General features: G+C 48.7%; 1 protein-coding gene across 1 annotated transcript in view; it reads right to left on the reverse strand.

Annotated features, from left to right (window-relative positions):
- The window catches only part of LOC127585625 (arf-GAP with dual PH domain-containing protein 1-like), a 51,450-nt gene that overhangs the window by 21,738 nt on the left and 12,897 nt on the right, over positions 1-16,815 (reverse strand). Inside the window, 5 exon segments of the mRNA XM_052043235.1 lie at positions 385-531; positions 3,301-3,413; positions 6,547-6,629; positions 8,074-8,165; positions 14,503-14,633. Coding sequence (XP_051899195.1) covers positions 385-531; positions 3,301-3,413; positions 6,547-6,629; positions 8,074-8,165; positions 14,503-14,633 — 566 coding nt within the window.

Genomic DNA, 16,815 nt, shown 5'->3' on the forward strand with positions numbered 1-16,815 from the left:
CGCGGGTTTGCTCATGTTTCCTCCCACATCCCAAAGACGTGCGGGTTGGTAAGTTAATTGGCTGCTGTAAATTGCTTCCTAGTGTGTTAGGTGAGTGGTATAATCTGGGGGGAGTTGTTGGGAATCTGGGGAGAATAAAATGGGATTAGTGCAGGATTACTGTAAATGGGTGTCTGATGGTTGCCACGGATGGTGAGCCCTCGATCATCCGATCCTCTGCTTCCTGAGTCCCATCCCAAGATCCAGCCACTCCCTCCTTGTCCAACTCCTTCTGCGTCCAATAAAGGGCCACAGTGTCTCTCCCCTCCACATCCCCACACCCTGCACTCCCTCAACAGTTATCTCCAAGGGCTCGTATCCATGCTGTGTGACTCTATCACTCACCTTTCCCTCTTCATGGTAAACAAAAATGTTCCGTGTGCTGTTGTCCTTCAGGTATGTGAGCTGAAGGCCGTTGGGGTTTCCGATTTTGGTTGGTTGGAAGGTAGCGTTGATGTTGCTCACTTTAATCATAGCCTTGGGCTCTTTAGCCTGTTGAGGAAGGCAGGGTACGTGATCTTCTGCTTGACCTCACAACGTTAACCAAAGACGCAAAGAGTAATTCCATCAGGACCACAATGTTCGGATTGAAGGAAGGACCACTCAGTTAGTGTGTGTGTGTGTGTGTGTGTGTGTGTGTGTGTGTGTGTGTGTGTGTGTGTGTGTGTGTGTGTGTGTGTGTGTGTGTGTGTGTGTGTGTGTGTGTGTGTGTGTGTGTGTGTGTGTGTGTGTGGAATCTCTCTAGTTCATAGTCTTCTAAGCCTTGGTGATTCAAGTGCTCATCCAGATACTCTATTTAAATGTTGTGAGAGTGGCTGCCCCTACCATCTTCCCAGGCATTGTGTTCCAGATTGCAACCACCCTCTGGGTGAAAATATTCGTCCTCATATCCTGTTACTCCTCACTTTAAGCCCTCTGTTTTCTGTCTCCGTTATGGGGAAAGGCTTCTCACTGTCCACCCTACCGGCCACGTCAGTGAACTGCCTGTGGTCATTGATACTTTGGGGCTGGATGGTACAGTAAGACTCACCGCATGGTGGGGGTGGGGTGGGGCATTTGGAGGGCAACGGTGACTACCCAGAGGAGGGTGGGGAAAATCAAGAGTTAGGCACTGGGGAAGATGTAGAGTCACTCGCAGAGCTTCTGCCTCACAGCTCCTGCAAGCCAGGTTCAATCCTGACCTTGGGAGCTGTCTGTGTGGAGTTTGCATGTTCTCCCTGCGACCGCGTAGGTTTCCTCCCGGTGTCCCCCTTTCCTCCCACATCCCAAAGAAGCGCAGGGTGGTGGATTAATTGGCCACTGTAAATTGCCCCTAATGCATAGGTGAGTGGTGGAATCTGGTGGGGGGGGGGGGGGGGGAAGAGTTGATGAGAATGCAAGGGGAATAAAGTAGGATTACTGTAGTAGAGTAAAAACAGGTGAAGGTCGGGGTGGTGTCAGTGGGCCAAAGGACCTGTTCTGTGCTGTACAACTCCATGACTCTATGATAGGGGTGGAGGATGAGGAGACAACAGATCAAGGCTGCTGCCCGTGCTTGAACCACCAGCCTGCTACTTCCTGTGTTGCGACCTCACACTTTCATTGGTTTGAGGAACCATGACTCGTCCTTTTTCTTTCGCCGGGGGAAGTAAATTTGACAGAACCCTTGAAGTCATTCAGGAAGGAAGGGAGCCCATGGTGCTTGCCACAACCCTCGGTCACTCCAAAACCATTAGCCAATTAAATACTTTCTGATGTGTTCTTTCATGGCAGCCAGTCTCCAGATTTTGAAGGGTGGAGAAGGGGAACTGGGCGATTTTGGTTTGCATTGACGTTGCTAAGGGAGACGTGATTGTGATCTATAAAATTACGAGTCCAAAGAGTAAATAGGAGGATATTTCCCCCAACACAGGAGTCAAAAACCAAGGGCCTGACCCAATAGAGTTCAGAAAGATGAGGAGGGACCTCAACGAAACCTACTGGATAGAGTGTACGTGGAGAAGATGTCTCCATCAGTAGGAGGGCCTAGGATCCGAGGGCACAGCCTCAGAATAAAAGGACGTCCCTTTAAAACTGAGGTGAGGAGGAATTTCTTCAGCCAGAGGGTGGTGAATCTGTGCAATTCGTTGTCATGGGCTGTGGAGGCCAAGTCAATGGGTGTATTTAAGGTGGACGTTGATAGGTTCCTGATTGGTAAGGGGGTTAAGGGTTACAGGGAGAAGGCTGGAGAATGGGGTTGAAAAAAAACCCCAGTGATTGAAAGTTGGAGCAGACCCGATGGGGGAAATGGCCTAATTCTGCTCCTATATCATACGGTCTAAAGTAATTGATGGAAATTAAAGGGGAGGTGGGGAATATTTCTCCCCCCTGCCCAGAGGACGGGAGCTCTAGAACTCACTGCCTGAAAGTGCAGTGGAGGTAGAAATCCTTGTCACGTTTAAACTGCACTCAGTCTGCAAGGTCACAGAGCCAGTGCTGGAGAGCGGGACTAGGCTGGGTGTCTGTATTATAATACAAGGGGTTGATTGCCCTCCTTCTGTGCTGTAACCTTTCAATGACTCTATGATCTGTTTTGTCACGTTGGTGGAGAGATAAACAGTCTCCAGCACGTCAGTTTGTGGTGGTGGTTAGGGGAAGTAGGGTAGAAAAGAAACAGCTCCTCCAACCATTGATTGAAATAGTGCTCCCACATCCTTCATGCTCCTTGAGAGTGTAGGCAGGACCTTGAGTTAATGTTCAGTCCAAAGGACGGTACCTCCAACGGTGCAGCACTCCCCATCTCCGCAGTGGGAATGTCAGCCTGGAGTAGATGTTCGTCTCTCTGGAACAGGACCCAAATCCGTGCCCTTTGGACTGAGACTGGACACCCTGAGAGGTGCTGGATGAACCTTCCCAGGAGCCTAGGCTTGAAGTACCTCAGTGTGAAATGTGCAATCAGTGGGATATCCCGTGAGTGTGAAATTATCCTGCCTGGTATTCTGAACGAATCCCAGGGAACAAAGAAATCCTGCATGGAAAATGTCAGAAACACTCAGCAGGTCAGGCAGTCTCTGCGGAGACAGAAATAGAGTTAAAGTTTGAGGTTTCGATTCTGACGGAGTGTCCTCGACCTGAAACGTTCACTCTGTTTCTCATCCCACAGACCCACTGGGTGTTTCCAGAGGAACTCCAGAGTCTCCGACCAATGGGATCCCTGGAACTGATCATCATCACCACTCCCCCCCCCGCCCCCCACATCCGTCCCAATCCCTGAGGAACAAACCCATACAAGACTTGACCTACGTCATTCTTTGTGAAGTACTTCAGGATCCCATCAGCCTCTGACAGGATAAACTTCCTGTTCAGGAACTGGCCGTTATCCCTGCCACGTTTCCATAGAAACCCTTCTCTGTAGCCTGGTGGAGGAAGCACAAGACAGCAGGAATATTACTTCACGTGAGAAAAGCCAGCAGTGCTCGCACAGCACGGTTACCCCACCGGCTGTGGGACGTCCTACACCTGTTTTCCTTCACAGGCGTTGACATCCACTGGCAGTTTATTATCTGTCCTCAATGGGCCCCTGAACTCAGTGGCGGGCTGGGCCATTCCCGGTGCGGGGTTAAAGGGGACATGGTGGCAGAACAAGTAGAACCACCGCCTCACCACTCCAGTGACCTGGGTTCGATCCTGACCTCGGGTGCTGGAGTCACAGTTGGTGGTGGTGGGGCTGGGGAGGAAGGGGAAGCGAGAGGAGGAAGGGGAAGCGAGAGGAGGAAGGGGAAGCGAGAGGGGGAAGGGGAAGCGAGAGGGGGAAGGGGAAGCGAGAGGAGGAAGGGGAAGCGAGAGGAGGAAGGGGAAGCGAGAGGAGGAAGGGGAAGCGAGAGGGGGAAGGGGAAGCGAGAGGGGGAAGGGGAAGCGAGAGGAGGAAGGGGAAGCGAGAGGAGGAAGGGAGAGCGAGGAGGGGAGGAAGGGAGAGCGAGGAGGGGAGGAAGGGAGGGGGTTGGAAGGGAGAGCAAGAGGGGAAAGAGAGAGAGGGGGGAAAGAAAGACAGAGAGAGGGGAAAGAGAGACAGAGAGAGGGGAAAGAGAGGGGAAAGAAAGATAGAGAGGGGAAAGAGAGGGGAAAGAGAGAGAGAGGGGAAAGAGAGCGGGGAAAGAGGGGAAAGAGACAGAGAGGGGGAAAGAGAGAGACAGAGGGGAAAGAGGGGAAAGAGAGACAGAGAGAGGGGAAAGAGAGAGACAGAGAGAGAGAGACAGAGGGGGAAAGAGAGAGACAGAGAGAGAGAGACAGAGAGAGAGAGGGCTAAAATGAAAAAGCATGAGTTTACAGAGCACAGAGAGGGGATTTAGGTAGGGGGTTTAAGAGGGTTCACTGGGAGACTGAGGACAGGTGTGATTTTCTTGCCGGATTTGGAAATTTTTGGTTTGGAAACTCCGCAGTGGGATCAATCCCACAAAGTCCAGGCCGAAGCCTCTCGGTGAGGCAGTTACTTGACTGCAGAACGCACTTCTTTGTAAGTATCATGTGGTAATTCTTAGGAATGCAGTTCCTCTTTACAAAAACCGTGCTAATTTCAGTCACACTGCTGGGCAAGCCTGATTTCTGATAAGACTGCGGCTTTTAAAAGCTGCGACTAAAAATATTGAACCACTCTGTGTCAGCTCAATCAGCCAAGGAGAATCAATTCAGAGAAAACGCAGTAACAAATAACACAACATTTGGGCCTTTGAGACCCTGAGATCAGTCACCGCTCTGGCTGCTGGAGGGTGGTGGTCAGTTGACAGGATTTTCCCAGCTTCCAACCACGAGTTAAGCTACTCCTTCATCTCTTCACTGGGAAGTCAATATTTATTGCCTACAGTGTTGTCTCTGGATATGGTGGTGTTGAGGCACCCTCTTGATCCACTTGCGAGGGCAGGTGAGTGAGAGAGACGGGGTTTAGTGAAATGACTGCTGTTCAATCCCGACCTCGGGTGCTGTCTCTGCGCTGAGTTTGCACGTTCTTCCTGTGACCGCACAGGTATCCACCAGGTACTCTGGTTTCCCTTCCACACGCCAAAGACGTGCAGGGTCGCTGTAAGTCACAACTTAGTGCAAGTTCACGGCAAACGGGAGCATAGGGATGTTGAGGGGCAGGTGAGGAGAACAATCTACTGGAGAGGGGGAAGTGGGACTGTTGGGATGGCTCTGCTAGGAAACTGCATGGATACGATAGACCAAATGGCCTCCTGTATTTGTAAAAAGTAAGGAGGCTTCTGGGGATACAGCTGGTCATCAGGATCAATGGTGCTTGGCTTAGAAAATGTACACACAGCAAATAAAAACAAAGCCTCTCATTCTACATCTGCATCAAACATTGAGTCCCATCTCTCTGTTACTCTGCACCCACTGGGTTCCCCTTCTGTTATAGGTCACTGATCAGGGTATTGAACTGCTGGACGCCGTTCATGTTTCCCCCATTACTGTGTGCCAGACTGCCTGACCAGCCAGTGAACGTAGTCCGCCACCAACACAGGTTAACTGCTGCCCGAAACGGCTGCTCCAAAGCCCAGGAGGACCCCATGGGAACTGAGCTCAGCGCAAGGCCACACTTTAATTCTCTACCACACGCCTGCTCTGATCTCACCGTTCTCAGCTTCCTGCACTGTCCAGTGAAGCTCACTGTAAACTGAAGCAACAGCACCTGACTGGGCCCAGCACACAGTCTTCCACACTCAAGAATGAATTCAACTGTTTGATAGAGGTGTACAAGATGATAAGAAGCATAGAACGAGTGGACAGTCAGAGACTTTTTCCCAGGGCGACAATGGCTAACATGAGCGAACATAATTTTAAGGTTATTAAAGGAAGATATGAGGGGGATGTCATGGGTAAGTTTTTTTTTACACAGAGAGTGGTGGGTGCGTGGAACGCACTGCCGGCAGAGGTTGTGGGGGCAGATACATTAGGGACATTTAAGAGACTCTTAGATAGACACATGAACGATAGAAAAATAGGGGGCTATGTGGGAGGGAAGGGTTAGATAGATCTTAGAGCAGGATAAAATGTCGGCACAACATTGTGGGCTGAAGGGCTTGTACTGTGCTGTAGTGTTCTACGTTCTATGTTTCACATAATAAACATTTCCACATTTTTTTTAATTTCAGATTTTCCAGCATCCCCTGCATTTTGGTAGCTTCAAACAATGATTCTGCCACTTACGGTTCTAGCCTGATCTTTTATTTCTTTTCTGTTTCTATCACCAGCCTCTTTCAGACGGCTTCATTGCTCCTTCTATCATTTACTCTCTCTCTATCACACACCTTCCGTTTTCTTTTCTCCTCCCACTTTGCTCTGCATCTTAAAACTCATTTTATCACCAACTTTCACGATTCTGAAGCGAAAGGTCAAAGACCTGAAACGTTAACTCTGTTCCTCTCCCCACAGACCCTGCTGGATCTTCTGAGCCTTTCCAACATTTGGTATTTCATTTTATTTCAGCTGTCCTGCATCTGCAGGATTTTGCTTTTGCCAGAGTAAATAATGAGGGATGAGGCAAACTGATCATACCGGTGGCATAAGCCAGTTGCTTGTTCTCTTCGCTGAAGTCCTTGCGTTCGTACTTTGCTCGTATCCACTGCTCCCTCAGGACCCTGCAATGGCCAAAGTTCAGTAATCATCTCCAAAGTTGTCCCTTTGTCTCCAAAGCTCCGTCCTGTCCCATTTCCCACTGCCTCTGGTATTGGTATTGGTTTATTATTGTCACTTGTACCGAGGTACAGTGAAAAACTTGTCTTGCATATCATTCGTACAGGTCAATTCATTACACAGTGCAGTTACATTGAGTTAGTACAGAGTGCATTGAGGCAGTACAGGTAAAAACAATAACAGTACAGAGTAAAGTGTCACAGCTACAAAGGAAGTGCAGTGCAATAAGGTGCAAGGTCACAACAAGGTAGATTGTGAGGTCAGAGTCCATCTCATCATACAAGGGAACTGGTCAATAGTGTTATCACAGTGGGATAGAAGCTGTCCTTGAGCCTGGTGGTATGTGCCCTCAGGCTCCTGTATCTTCAGCTGCACATGGACCTCTATCCCCCTCACCCTCTGCATTCAATCCCCTCCCCCACACATCCTTTCCCCACTCCAGTCCACTCTCAAATCCCAACCCCACCTTCAGTTCTTCTTCCCTTTCCTAGCCCCTTTTTTTCCTTTTCTCTCCTTACCTTTGACCCACCCCCCAGTGGATCTGCTCTCCCCTCCTCCCCCGCACCTGCCTATCACTATCTCTTACCTGCATCAACCTATCACCACCCTGTGCCCACCCCGCCTCCCCTCTTTGTCCACCTATCACTGCTCTGCTTTTCCCTCCTATATATTGGGCTTCCCCTTTTCCTATCTTCAGTCCTGAAGAAGGGTCCTGACCCGAAACGTTGGCCGCCTGCTTTCCTCCACGGAGGCTGCCTGGCCTGCTGAGTCCCTCCAGCATCATCGTGTTTTCCCACCCCCACATTCAGTTTTCTCTCAACCACTCCCCACCATTGTAGGTTCATCAATCACTGCTGCCCTCACCTCCCACTCCCTCCCTTCCCACTTAGTCAACCCATCCCATTGGGAACATGGTGGCCCACTGAGCTCTCCAAGTGGCCCAGTGTGGGGACTCTGTTGCAAACAACTGAAAAGAACACACAAAGAGCAACCTACCTGCACAACCCTCAGTAATGGAACGCTACAGAACACCCCTTGCACTACCACGGACTTGTCTCTGATTGTGTCTTTGGTTTTTGTTTGCACTAAGGCCTTGCTTTTGCACAGTATTTTTTATTTCACTGTATTGGTATAGCTTATGTACAATTTATATTCTGTGTGTTGCCTGTACCTACATGCCTGTGATGCCGCCGCAAGCAAGTTTTTCATTGTACCTGCACCTCAGTGTACTTGTGCACATGACAATAAACTCGACTTGCTTGACTCGACCCTGCCGTACAACCTACAACTTGGACACTTCTCCGTGTCTTTCCCAACCACCTCTCTGGCCGGTCTGCAGTCCAATCAGGAGACACACCGAAGCAGCTCTGGCTGGAGTTCAGTACTCACTGGCAGTCCTTGTACGTCGGGACGTAGTAATAGGCAGGAACAAATGCTTCGTACTTGTTCCTGGCTGCTTCATTTCCGTGGATGGCCATGTGCTGGAAGGGAAAGGACCCATTTTTTTTATTTTAAACGTTTATTAGCTAAAAGCACTACAAAAGGACAACCAGTGTCAAATACTACAACTAATACAGAAAAGAGAAGCAACTAAGCATCTACAGAACTACAGCAATAATGCTAACACCCACTGAACGCACACACAACACAGCAGAGAACACCCGCTAAACGAACATTCAATACTTCAGAGCAGAATCGCATCTTCACCATCCACGACACATGCGATCCCGAGGGGTCCACCGATCACGGAAGAAAGGACCCATTAGTCACTAAGACAGACACACGGATCCCTTCGGACATTGCCCCGGTGGGTCAGGGAGCTGCAGGCACAGATCGCACCAAGAAGCCAGGGAGAGGAGAGGGACGCAAGACTGCCTTGGGATCAAATCCCCTGCCTTCAACCCCGTCCCCAACCCTCCGTCAATACCTGACACACACCCTCAGGTCTGGGATTTTGATCACTAAACACTTTCAGAGTCACACTCACCAGAATGCCTTTCACGTTTGGTCACTGGTTTAAGCTGGCAGCCAACCCCTGCTCTTGGTGAGCTCCCACAGACAATGAGCTGATAATCTCCAGGCCAGGGCAGAGGTGGCACCTCAGCTCAATGCCTCAACCAAAAGACAGCACCTCTGGCACTGTGGGACTCCCCGGTGTGGAATGTCCCTCAGTGCAGTGCTGGGACAACATTCTGGGCCTCTGAGCTCGAGTCTCTGCCACAGAACTTGAGGCTGAACCTACTGCCGAGAAGGTCCCACCAAGCCACAGCTGACACTGCACCCCCAGGCAGGAAACACTGGATGTTGCTTTCAGTGATGCTCTGCATTAATGTTCTGAAGGGTACGTTTGTGGCAAGGATCAGCAGAGTCTGCTTAACATCTGGAACAAGGGTAACAGAGTCCAGCATGTATTACTGGCAGGGCCAGCATCTATTAGCCATCACTTATTACCCCTGAGGTGGTGGTGAGCGACCTTTTTGCCCTGCTGCAGAATGTGTGGTGAAGGCACTCCCACAGTGCTGTTGGGGGGCTGTTCCTGGAGTTTGACCCAGCGACAATGAAGGAAGGGCAGTACACTTCCAAGCACAGAAACAGGCCCTTCGGCCCAACTCATCCATGCCAACCAAAGTGGTAAATTGGTTTACTATTGTCACATGTACCGAAGTGCAGTGCAAAACTTTGTTTTGCGTGTCATCCATACAGATCATTTCATCGCATCAGTACATTGAGGTAGTACAAGGGAAAACAGTAACAGAATACGGAATGAAGTGTTACGGTTACAGAGAAAGTGCAGACAGGCAGACAATAAAGGAGCAAGGTTATAGCAAGGTAGATTGAGAGGTCAAGAGTGCATCTTATCAGACAAGAGTTCCATTCAGTAGTCTTATAACAGCAGGATAGAAGCTGTCCTTGAGTCTGGTGGCACATGCTTTCAGGTGTTTGTATCTTCTGCCCAATGGGAGGGGGGAGAAGAGAGAATGTCCCGGTGGGAGGGGTCTTTGATTATATTGGCTGCTTTACCGAGGCAGCGAGAAGTGTAGACAGAGTCCATGGAGGGGAGGCTGGTTTCTGTGATGAGCTGAGCTGCGTCCACAACTCTCTGAAGTTTCTTGTGGTCTCAGGCAGAGCAGTCCTCACACCAAGCTGGGATGCATCCCGATAGGATGCTTTCTCTGGTGCATCTATAAAAATTGGTGAGGGTCAATGGGGACATGCCAAATTTCTTTAGCCTCCTGAGGAAGTAGAGGTGCTGGTGAGCTTTCTTGGCCATGGTGTCTACGTGGTTGGACCAGGACAGGCTATTGGTGATGTTCACTCCTAGGAACTTGAAGCTCTCAACCCTCTCGACCTCAGCACCACTAAAGCAAACAGGACCATGTGCTCCACCCTGCTTCCTGATGTCAATGACCAGCTCTGTTGTTTTGCTGACATTGAGGAAAAGATTATTGCCACTATGCACTCTACCTCAGCTGGGCAAATGAGACTCACTCGCAGGTCGATAGGGTTGTTAAGAAGGCGTATGGAGTGTTGGCCTTCATTAGTTGGGATATTGAGTTCAAGAGCTGCAAGGTGATGTTGCAGCTCTATAGAACTCTGGTCAGACCACATTTGGACTATTGTGTTCAGTTCTGGTCGCCTCATTATAGAAAGGATGTGGACGCTTTAGAGAGGGTGCAGAGGAGATTTACCAGGATGATGCCTGGATTAGAGAGCATGTCTTATGAGGACAGGTTGAGCAAGCTAGGGCTTTTCTCTTTGGAAAGGAGGAGGATGAAAGGTGACTTGATAGAGGTGTACAAGATGATAAGAGGCATAGATCGAGTGGACAGTCAGAGACTTTTTTCCAGGGAGACAATGGCTAATATGAGGGGGCATAATTTTAAGGAGATTGGAGGAAGGTATAAGGGGGATGTCAGGGATAAGTTTTTTGTTTACACAGAGAGCGGTGGGTGCGTGGAACACACTGCCTGCAGAGGTTGTGGGGGCAGATACATTAGGGACATTTAAGAGACTCTTAAATAGACACATGAATGATAGAAAAATAGGGGGCTATGTTGGAGGGAAGGGTTAGATAGATCTTAGAGCAGGATAAAATGTCAGCACAACATTGTGGGCCGAAGGGCCTGTACTGTGCTGTAGTCTTCTACGTTCTATGTTCAAGTGCCTTCCTGAGCTGGTCTCATTTGCCTCATACCCCTCTAAACCTTCCCTCTCCATGTACTTATGCAAATGTCTTTTAAACATAATTATACCTGCATCTCTGGCAGCTTGTTCCATATCCCCACCAACCTCTGTGTGAAAAGCTTGCCCCAGAGGACCCTTTAAGTCTCTCGCCTCTCACCTTAAACCTGTGCCCTCTAGTTTTAGACTCCCCTACCCTGGGAGAAAGACTGCGACCATCCACCTTATCTATGCCCCTCAAGATTTTATAAACCTCTTTGAGATCACAGTACAACATTCCACTGTCTAAACTACATGAGCAGCACATTGCATAGATGAAGCAGCTTTATTCTGTTTTTAACTGCCCCTTAACTGTCAGATTATTTCCCTTTGTTTCATTCATCATCCTCCCCCACATTCTCTGCCACCTAGGACAACCTGTTTCTCTCTTTTTCAATTCTGATGAAGAGTCTCAGACCTTAACTGTTTCTCTTTCCACAGAATCTTCCTGACCTGCTCAGTTTTTCCAGGATTGTCTGCTTTTATTTTAATTTCACCCACCGTTGTAAAACGGGGTGGTGGTGGAAGGAGAACGCGCCGGAGCATGGCAACTCGTTACAAGCTGCTTTCCTCAGGAGGCTAAAGAAATTCAGTATGTCCCCTTTGACACTCACCAACTTTTATCGATGCACCACAGAAAGCGTCCTATCTGGATGCATCACGGCTTGGTACGGCAACTGCTCTGCCCAGAACTGCAAGAAACTGCAGAGAGTTGTGGACACAGCTCAGCACGTCATGGAAACTAGCCTCCCCTCCATGGACTCTGTCTTTACCTCTCACTGCTTTGGTGAAGCAGCCAGCATAATCAAAGACCCCACCCACCCGGGTCATTCTCTCTTCTCTCCTCTCCCATCAGGCAGAAGGTACAGGAGCCTGAGGGCACGTCCACCAGGCTCAAAGACAGCTTCTATCCCATTGTGATAAGACTATTGAATTGTTCCCTTATACGATGAGATGGACTTTCGACCTCACAATCTACCTTGTTGTGACTTTGCACCTTATTGTCTACCTGCACTGCACTTCCTCTGTAGCTGTGACACTTTACTCTGTATTCTGTTATTGTTTTTACCCTGTACTACCTCAATGCACTGTGTAATGAATTGATCTGTATGAACGATATGCAAGACAAGTTTTTCACTGTACCTCGTTACGTGACAATAATAAACCAATACCAATACTGATGTTTAAGAGGCTTTTAGATAAGCACATGAATATGCAGGGTATGGAGGGATATGGATCATGTGCAGGCAGGAAGGATTAGTTTAATTTGACAACATGTTTGGCACAGACATTGTGGGCCGAAGGTCCTGTTCCTGTGCTGTACTGTTCTATGTTCCATGAGCACAGAAACAGGTCCTTCGGCCCACCGAGTCACTGCTCACTATCAAGCACACATTTTTACAGTAATACCACTTATTTCTCCCCACATTCCCATCAACTGTCCCCCAGATTCTACCGCTCACCAACACACTAGGAGCAATCAAAGTGGCCAATTAACCTATTGATCTGCACGTATCCGGGATGTGTGAGGAAACAGGAGCACCCAGAGAAGACCCACAGGGAGAACATGCAAACTCCACACAGACAGCACCTGAGGACTGAACTCGGGTCCCTGTAACTGTGAGGTAGTGGTTCTACTAGCTATGCCACTGTGTCTCACAATATGTCAGGTGCATAATACAACCTCCTGCACCGAAGAGTGTGGAAGGACTGTCAGGATGTTCTGTGTGTTTGAGATTACAGTACAACCAGTGACTCAGACACTGATTCCAACCACAACCTGAATATTAACCAAATACATTGATCTGTGTAATTTCACATTCCCAGAGGATGTTGATTATTAGGAGTCGAACCTCCTCATCTGGTTGGACTGTGAGCTGAACTACAAACACCTCAGACGGCAGAACTGTGTTCTGGTCAGAAAAGAAACTGAAATTCAGTAGAATGTTTAATGTTTCACAGATCAGTGTAACACTGCGCTCACACTGTCTGTGGTTGCATCTGGTCTGCCCTTGGCTGCACGACTTATTTACAGATCACCCACAGGCTCTTGGACTGCCTCACGAAACAGTGGGGGATTTCAAAGTGCTGGAGATGGGAGGGGCGGCAGAGAGAGAGGGACAGAGAGTCAGACAGAGAGAGAGAGACAGAGAGATTCAGGTTAAAAAAAAGGGAGGTTGGGTAAGGGAGAGACAGACAGGGAGAGACAGAGGGAGACAGACAGGGAGAGACAGACGGAGATCGGGTAAGAGATAGAGAGAGGGAGGGGGTTGGGTAAAAGGGGGGATCGGGTAAAAGTGGGCAAGTAGTGAGAGAGGAGTGGGTGAAAGAGAGAGTGAGTGGAGGGGTTACAAATGAGAGAGGGACAGAGTGTGAGAGTGCGAGAGAGACAGAGAGGGAGAGACAGAAAACTACAGACTGAGTGAGACGAAGGAGAAAGGAAGTGGGCCCTTGTTGATCTTTGGCTTTTTGTGAGCTCTGGTTTGTGAGGAGTGTAAAGTTGTGTGTTGGTCAGATAGGGTCAATCAAATGGCAGGGCATTGCTATGCATCCCCTGTCACAACTTGCTGTGTAGTTTAACCTGGAGCAGAGCCTGGACATATTTACTCACCCAGGTGAACTTTGGATTTTAATATGGAGAGTGTTCTGGAGGAGCATTTTAACAAAGGAATATTAGGACTAGTCCCCCCATGAACATTTGATCTTTGGAACGTGATTGAATGATAAACATTGGTCTAGAACATCAAGGAGAGCTCCCTTCCAAATATAACAGTGGGATTTAATTGAGTCTTAGTTTAATTTCATTGCAGTACTCCCTCAGTGTTGGGCTGAGGGTCAGGGTGGATTTTTGTGCTTAACTCACTGGAGCAGAGCGTGCCCACAAGGGACTGGAATGACCTCCTTCTCTGTCAAAAGGAAATATGGAATCTCGTGTGACTCAGGCAAGAGCAGAACCACTGAGTCACGTCTGATCCCTTACCAAATTAATACCCTGGAGAAGAACAACTCGTGTGTGGTCATGAACGGGGAGAAGTTCATTGAGTGTGATTTTAAATTTAGGAGGAGAGTGGGAGAGGTGACAGAGAAGGGCAGGAAGGTCCTCCACTACCTGTTCAACTCCAACAGCACTCAAGAATCTTGACAGCACCAGGACAGAGAAGCCACCCTGTCTACCATCAATGCCTACAGACCGCAGTGTGTGCCATCTACTTACAGTTCAATGGCACTTCCCAAATCCATGACCTGTGCCACCCAGGAGGACAAGGGCAGCAGGTGCATGGAACACCGCTGCCTGCAGGTTCTCTTCCAAGAAGCACACCATCTTGTCTTGGAAATATTTCCATTCTTTTGATGGTTTGGGATCTAAATCCTGCAGCTCCCTCCCCAGCTGCACTGTGGAGCACCTTCACCAGAAGGACTGCAGTGGTTCGAGTAGGAACTCACCACTATCTCTTCAAGGGTAATTAGGGATGGGGTAATAAATGCTGCCTTTGGGTGTGAAGTCCACGTCCTATAAGTGAATACACAAGAGGATGCGAGAAAGGATTGGGAGGTAAATGAGGTTTCTTTTCCTTTGGATGAACATTATCCTGTTACCTGAATTTGGGAATCATTCCAGGGGTCCAGGAGGAGTGACTTAACGATGCTCACATCTGGAATGTTCCGATGGATCCCCGAGCAGTTGAGGCAAATGAAGATTCCAAGTGTGGTCGAAGCCCATTCAGGTTCTGGGAAAGAGAATCAACATTAACAGATGGGAAGTTTGCAAGGTCAGTGAGGTGAACTCAAGAGGCCCCTCTCCCTTGGAACGCACTAGGCCTGAATCAGCCAAACTCCAAAGGACTGACTCCTGGTAACTTTTAGTTACTTGTTGTCTAGAGCTGGGGAGATGAGTTGGCACTCTGCTGTCCTCGTCTCCCCATCCAGCTCGCAACCCACCATCTGAAGGCTGCTGCCAAATTTGACCAAGTGACATCATTATGGAGTGAGTGTGGTGAATCTTGGGCCATGTACTTGTGGCTAACAAGCCTCAAGAGATATTGACCACAAGTCTCTAACTGAGACTGATGGGAAGGATGGGATTCTGTCATAAGGCCAGCCTGGAGATTTGCTCTGCACACAACCCATTGTGGCCTTTATATTTCAAGAACATGAGAAAATAGGAGGAAGAGAAGGCCAGTCTGGCCTTCAGGCCTGCCTGAGGCATCATCTATCCCTCTGTTCCAGTTCCCAATAGCTCTCAATTCCCCAGTCCTTCAAAAATTTATCTCCCTCCACTTTGAGTACTTCTGATGATCCAGTCTCCACAACTCTCCGGGGTAAAGAATTGTAGAGAGCTGCTACGTTCTGCAAGAAATTTCTACACACCTTGGTTTTAAATGACTGATCTTGAAACAACATCCTTTCATTCAAGACTCTCCCACTCTGGCCCCCATTTTGTGTATGTTGTTCTTTCTTATGTTGTGTAAAAAATCTTTACTAATGTAAGATGAGAGTACCTGTCTCCTCAGCAAGTGCATTCCAGATTCCCACCACCCTTCTCCAAATCCCCTCTAAACCTTCTACTCCTGATCTCCAACCAATGCTCTCTGATCTTAGATACCTATGCCATGGGGACAGAGTTTCTTACTATCCATCCTACCTATGGCCCTTATAATTTTGTACACCTCTTATCAGGTCCTCCCTCAGCCTCCTCTGCTCCTATCCAGTCATAACCAAAACACCCAATCCCAGGTACAATCCTAGTGAATCTCCCCTGCACCCTCTCCAGTGCTTTCACATCCTTTCTAGAGGGTGGTGACCAGAACTGTACACAAGTGGCCTAACCAATGTTTCAGAAAGTTGTACCAAGACCTCTTTGCTCTTATATTCCTTGTCCCAGCTAATGAAGGCAAGCATCCCATATGCCTTCTTCACCACCTGATGGTACCTTCACTACTGATTTTATCTATTGATCTTTGGACTTGTACACCAAAGTCCCTTTGTTCTTCAACACTCCTTGGGGCCCCACCATCATGGTGTATGACCTACCCTTATTTACATCCCAAAATGTATCACCTCACTCTTGTCAGGGTTAAGTTCCATCTGTTAATACTCTGCCCAATTTATCAGGTGATCAATCTCATTCTGTAGCCTAAGACTACCCTCCTTGTTGTCAACACCACCAGTTTTCTGGAATATTTCTCCCAACTAACCCTTGTGGAGGACTTGGTGGAAAAGACCCACATATCCCCCAAAGGTCAAAGGGATCTGTGACCAGGAGGAAGAAGCAGGTCGTTTGCAGAAGCAGAGAGGACGACAACTGTGCCTGGCCCTCCAAAGATTCGGGAATGACTCCAAGCAGATGGAATATAAATAGTTGGACATAGGATGTCCCTGACGCACTCCTCTCCCAAAGTAAAGGGACGCTGACCTGTTACCCACACATCCTGTGAAGGAATCCCACACTTGCTCATCTTCCTGCAGCTGGTTGTTCAGGTGGCAATGCTGGAAACTCACCGGTGTGGGCAGTGGGACGAGCTCCGTTCACACCAAGTGGTGGTCCGAGGAAGCTGGTGATGGTTTCACATCAAAGGTGCTTTGATGAGGAGGGAGCTGAGCCACTTGTCATCCTTCCAGCTGGGGATTTGGACAGGCCTCACCTACTGCAGAGGTGGTACCGTGGCCTGCCAAAGGTTGTGGAGAGGTGACAGGACATTCCCTGGCACTGAAATATCCCCTCTTATAAGGGATCTTGGTGTCCAAGTTCATAGTCCCATGAAAATGGTCTCACAAGTTGTTAGGATGGTAAAGGCGGCGTGTGGCATACTTGCCTTTTTTAGTCTAGGCACTGAATTCAAGAGTCAGGAAGTTATGTTGCAGCTTTATCAAACTCTGGTTAGGCCACACCTAGAGCGTTGCATTCAGTTC

This window comes from Pristis pectinata, chromosome 33 (assembly GCF_009764475.1).
Source record: "Pristis pectinata isolate sPriPec2 chromosome 33, sPriPec2.1.pri, whole genome shotgun sequence".
In the NCBI taxonomy this organism is placed as follows: domain Eukaryota; kingdom Metazoa; phylum Chordata; class Chondrichthyes; order Rhinopristiformes; family Pristidae; genus Pristis; species Pristis pectinata.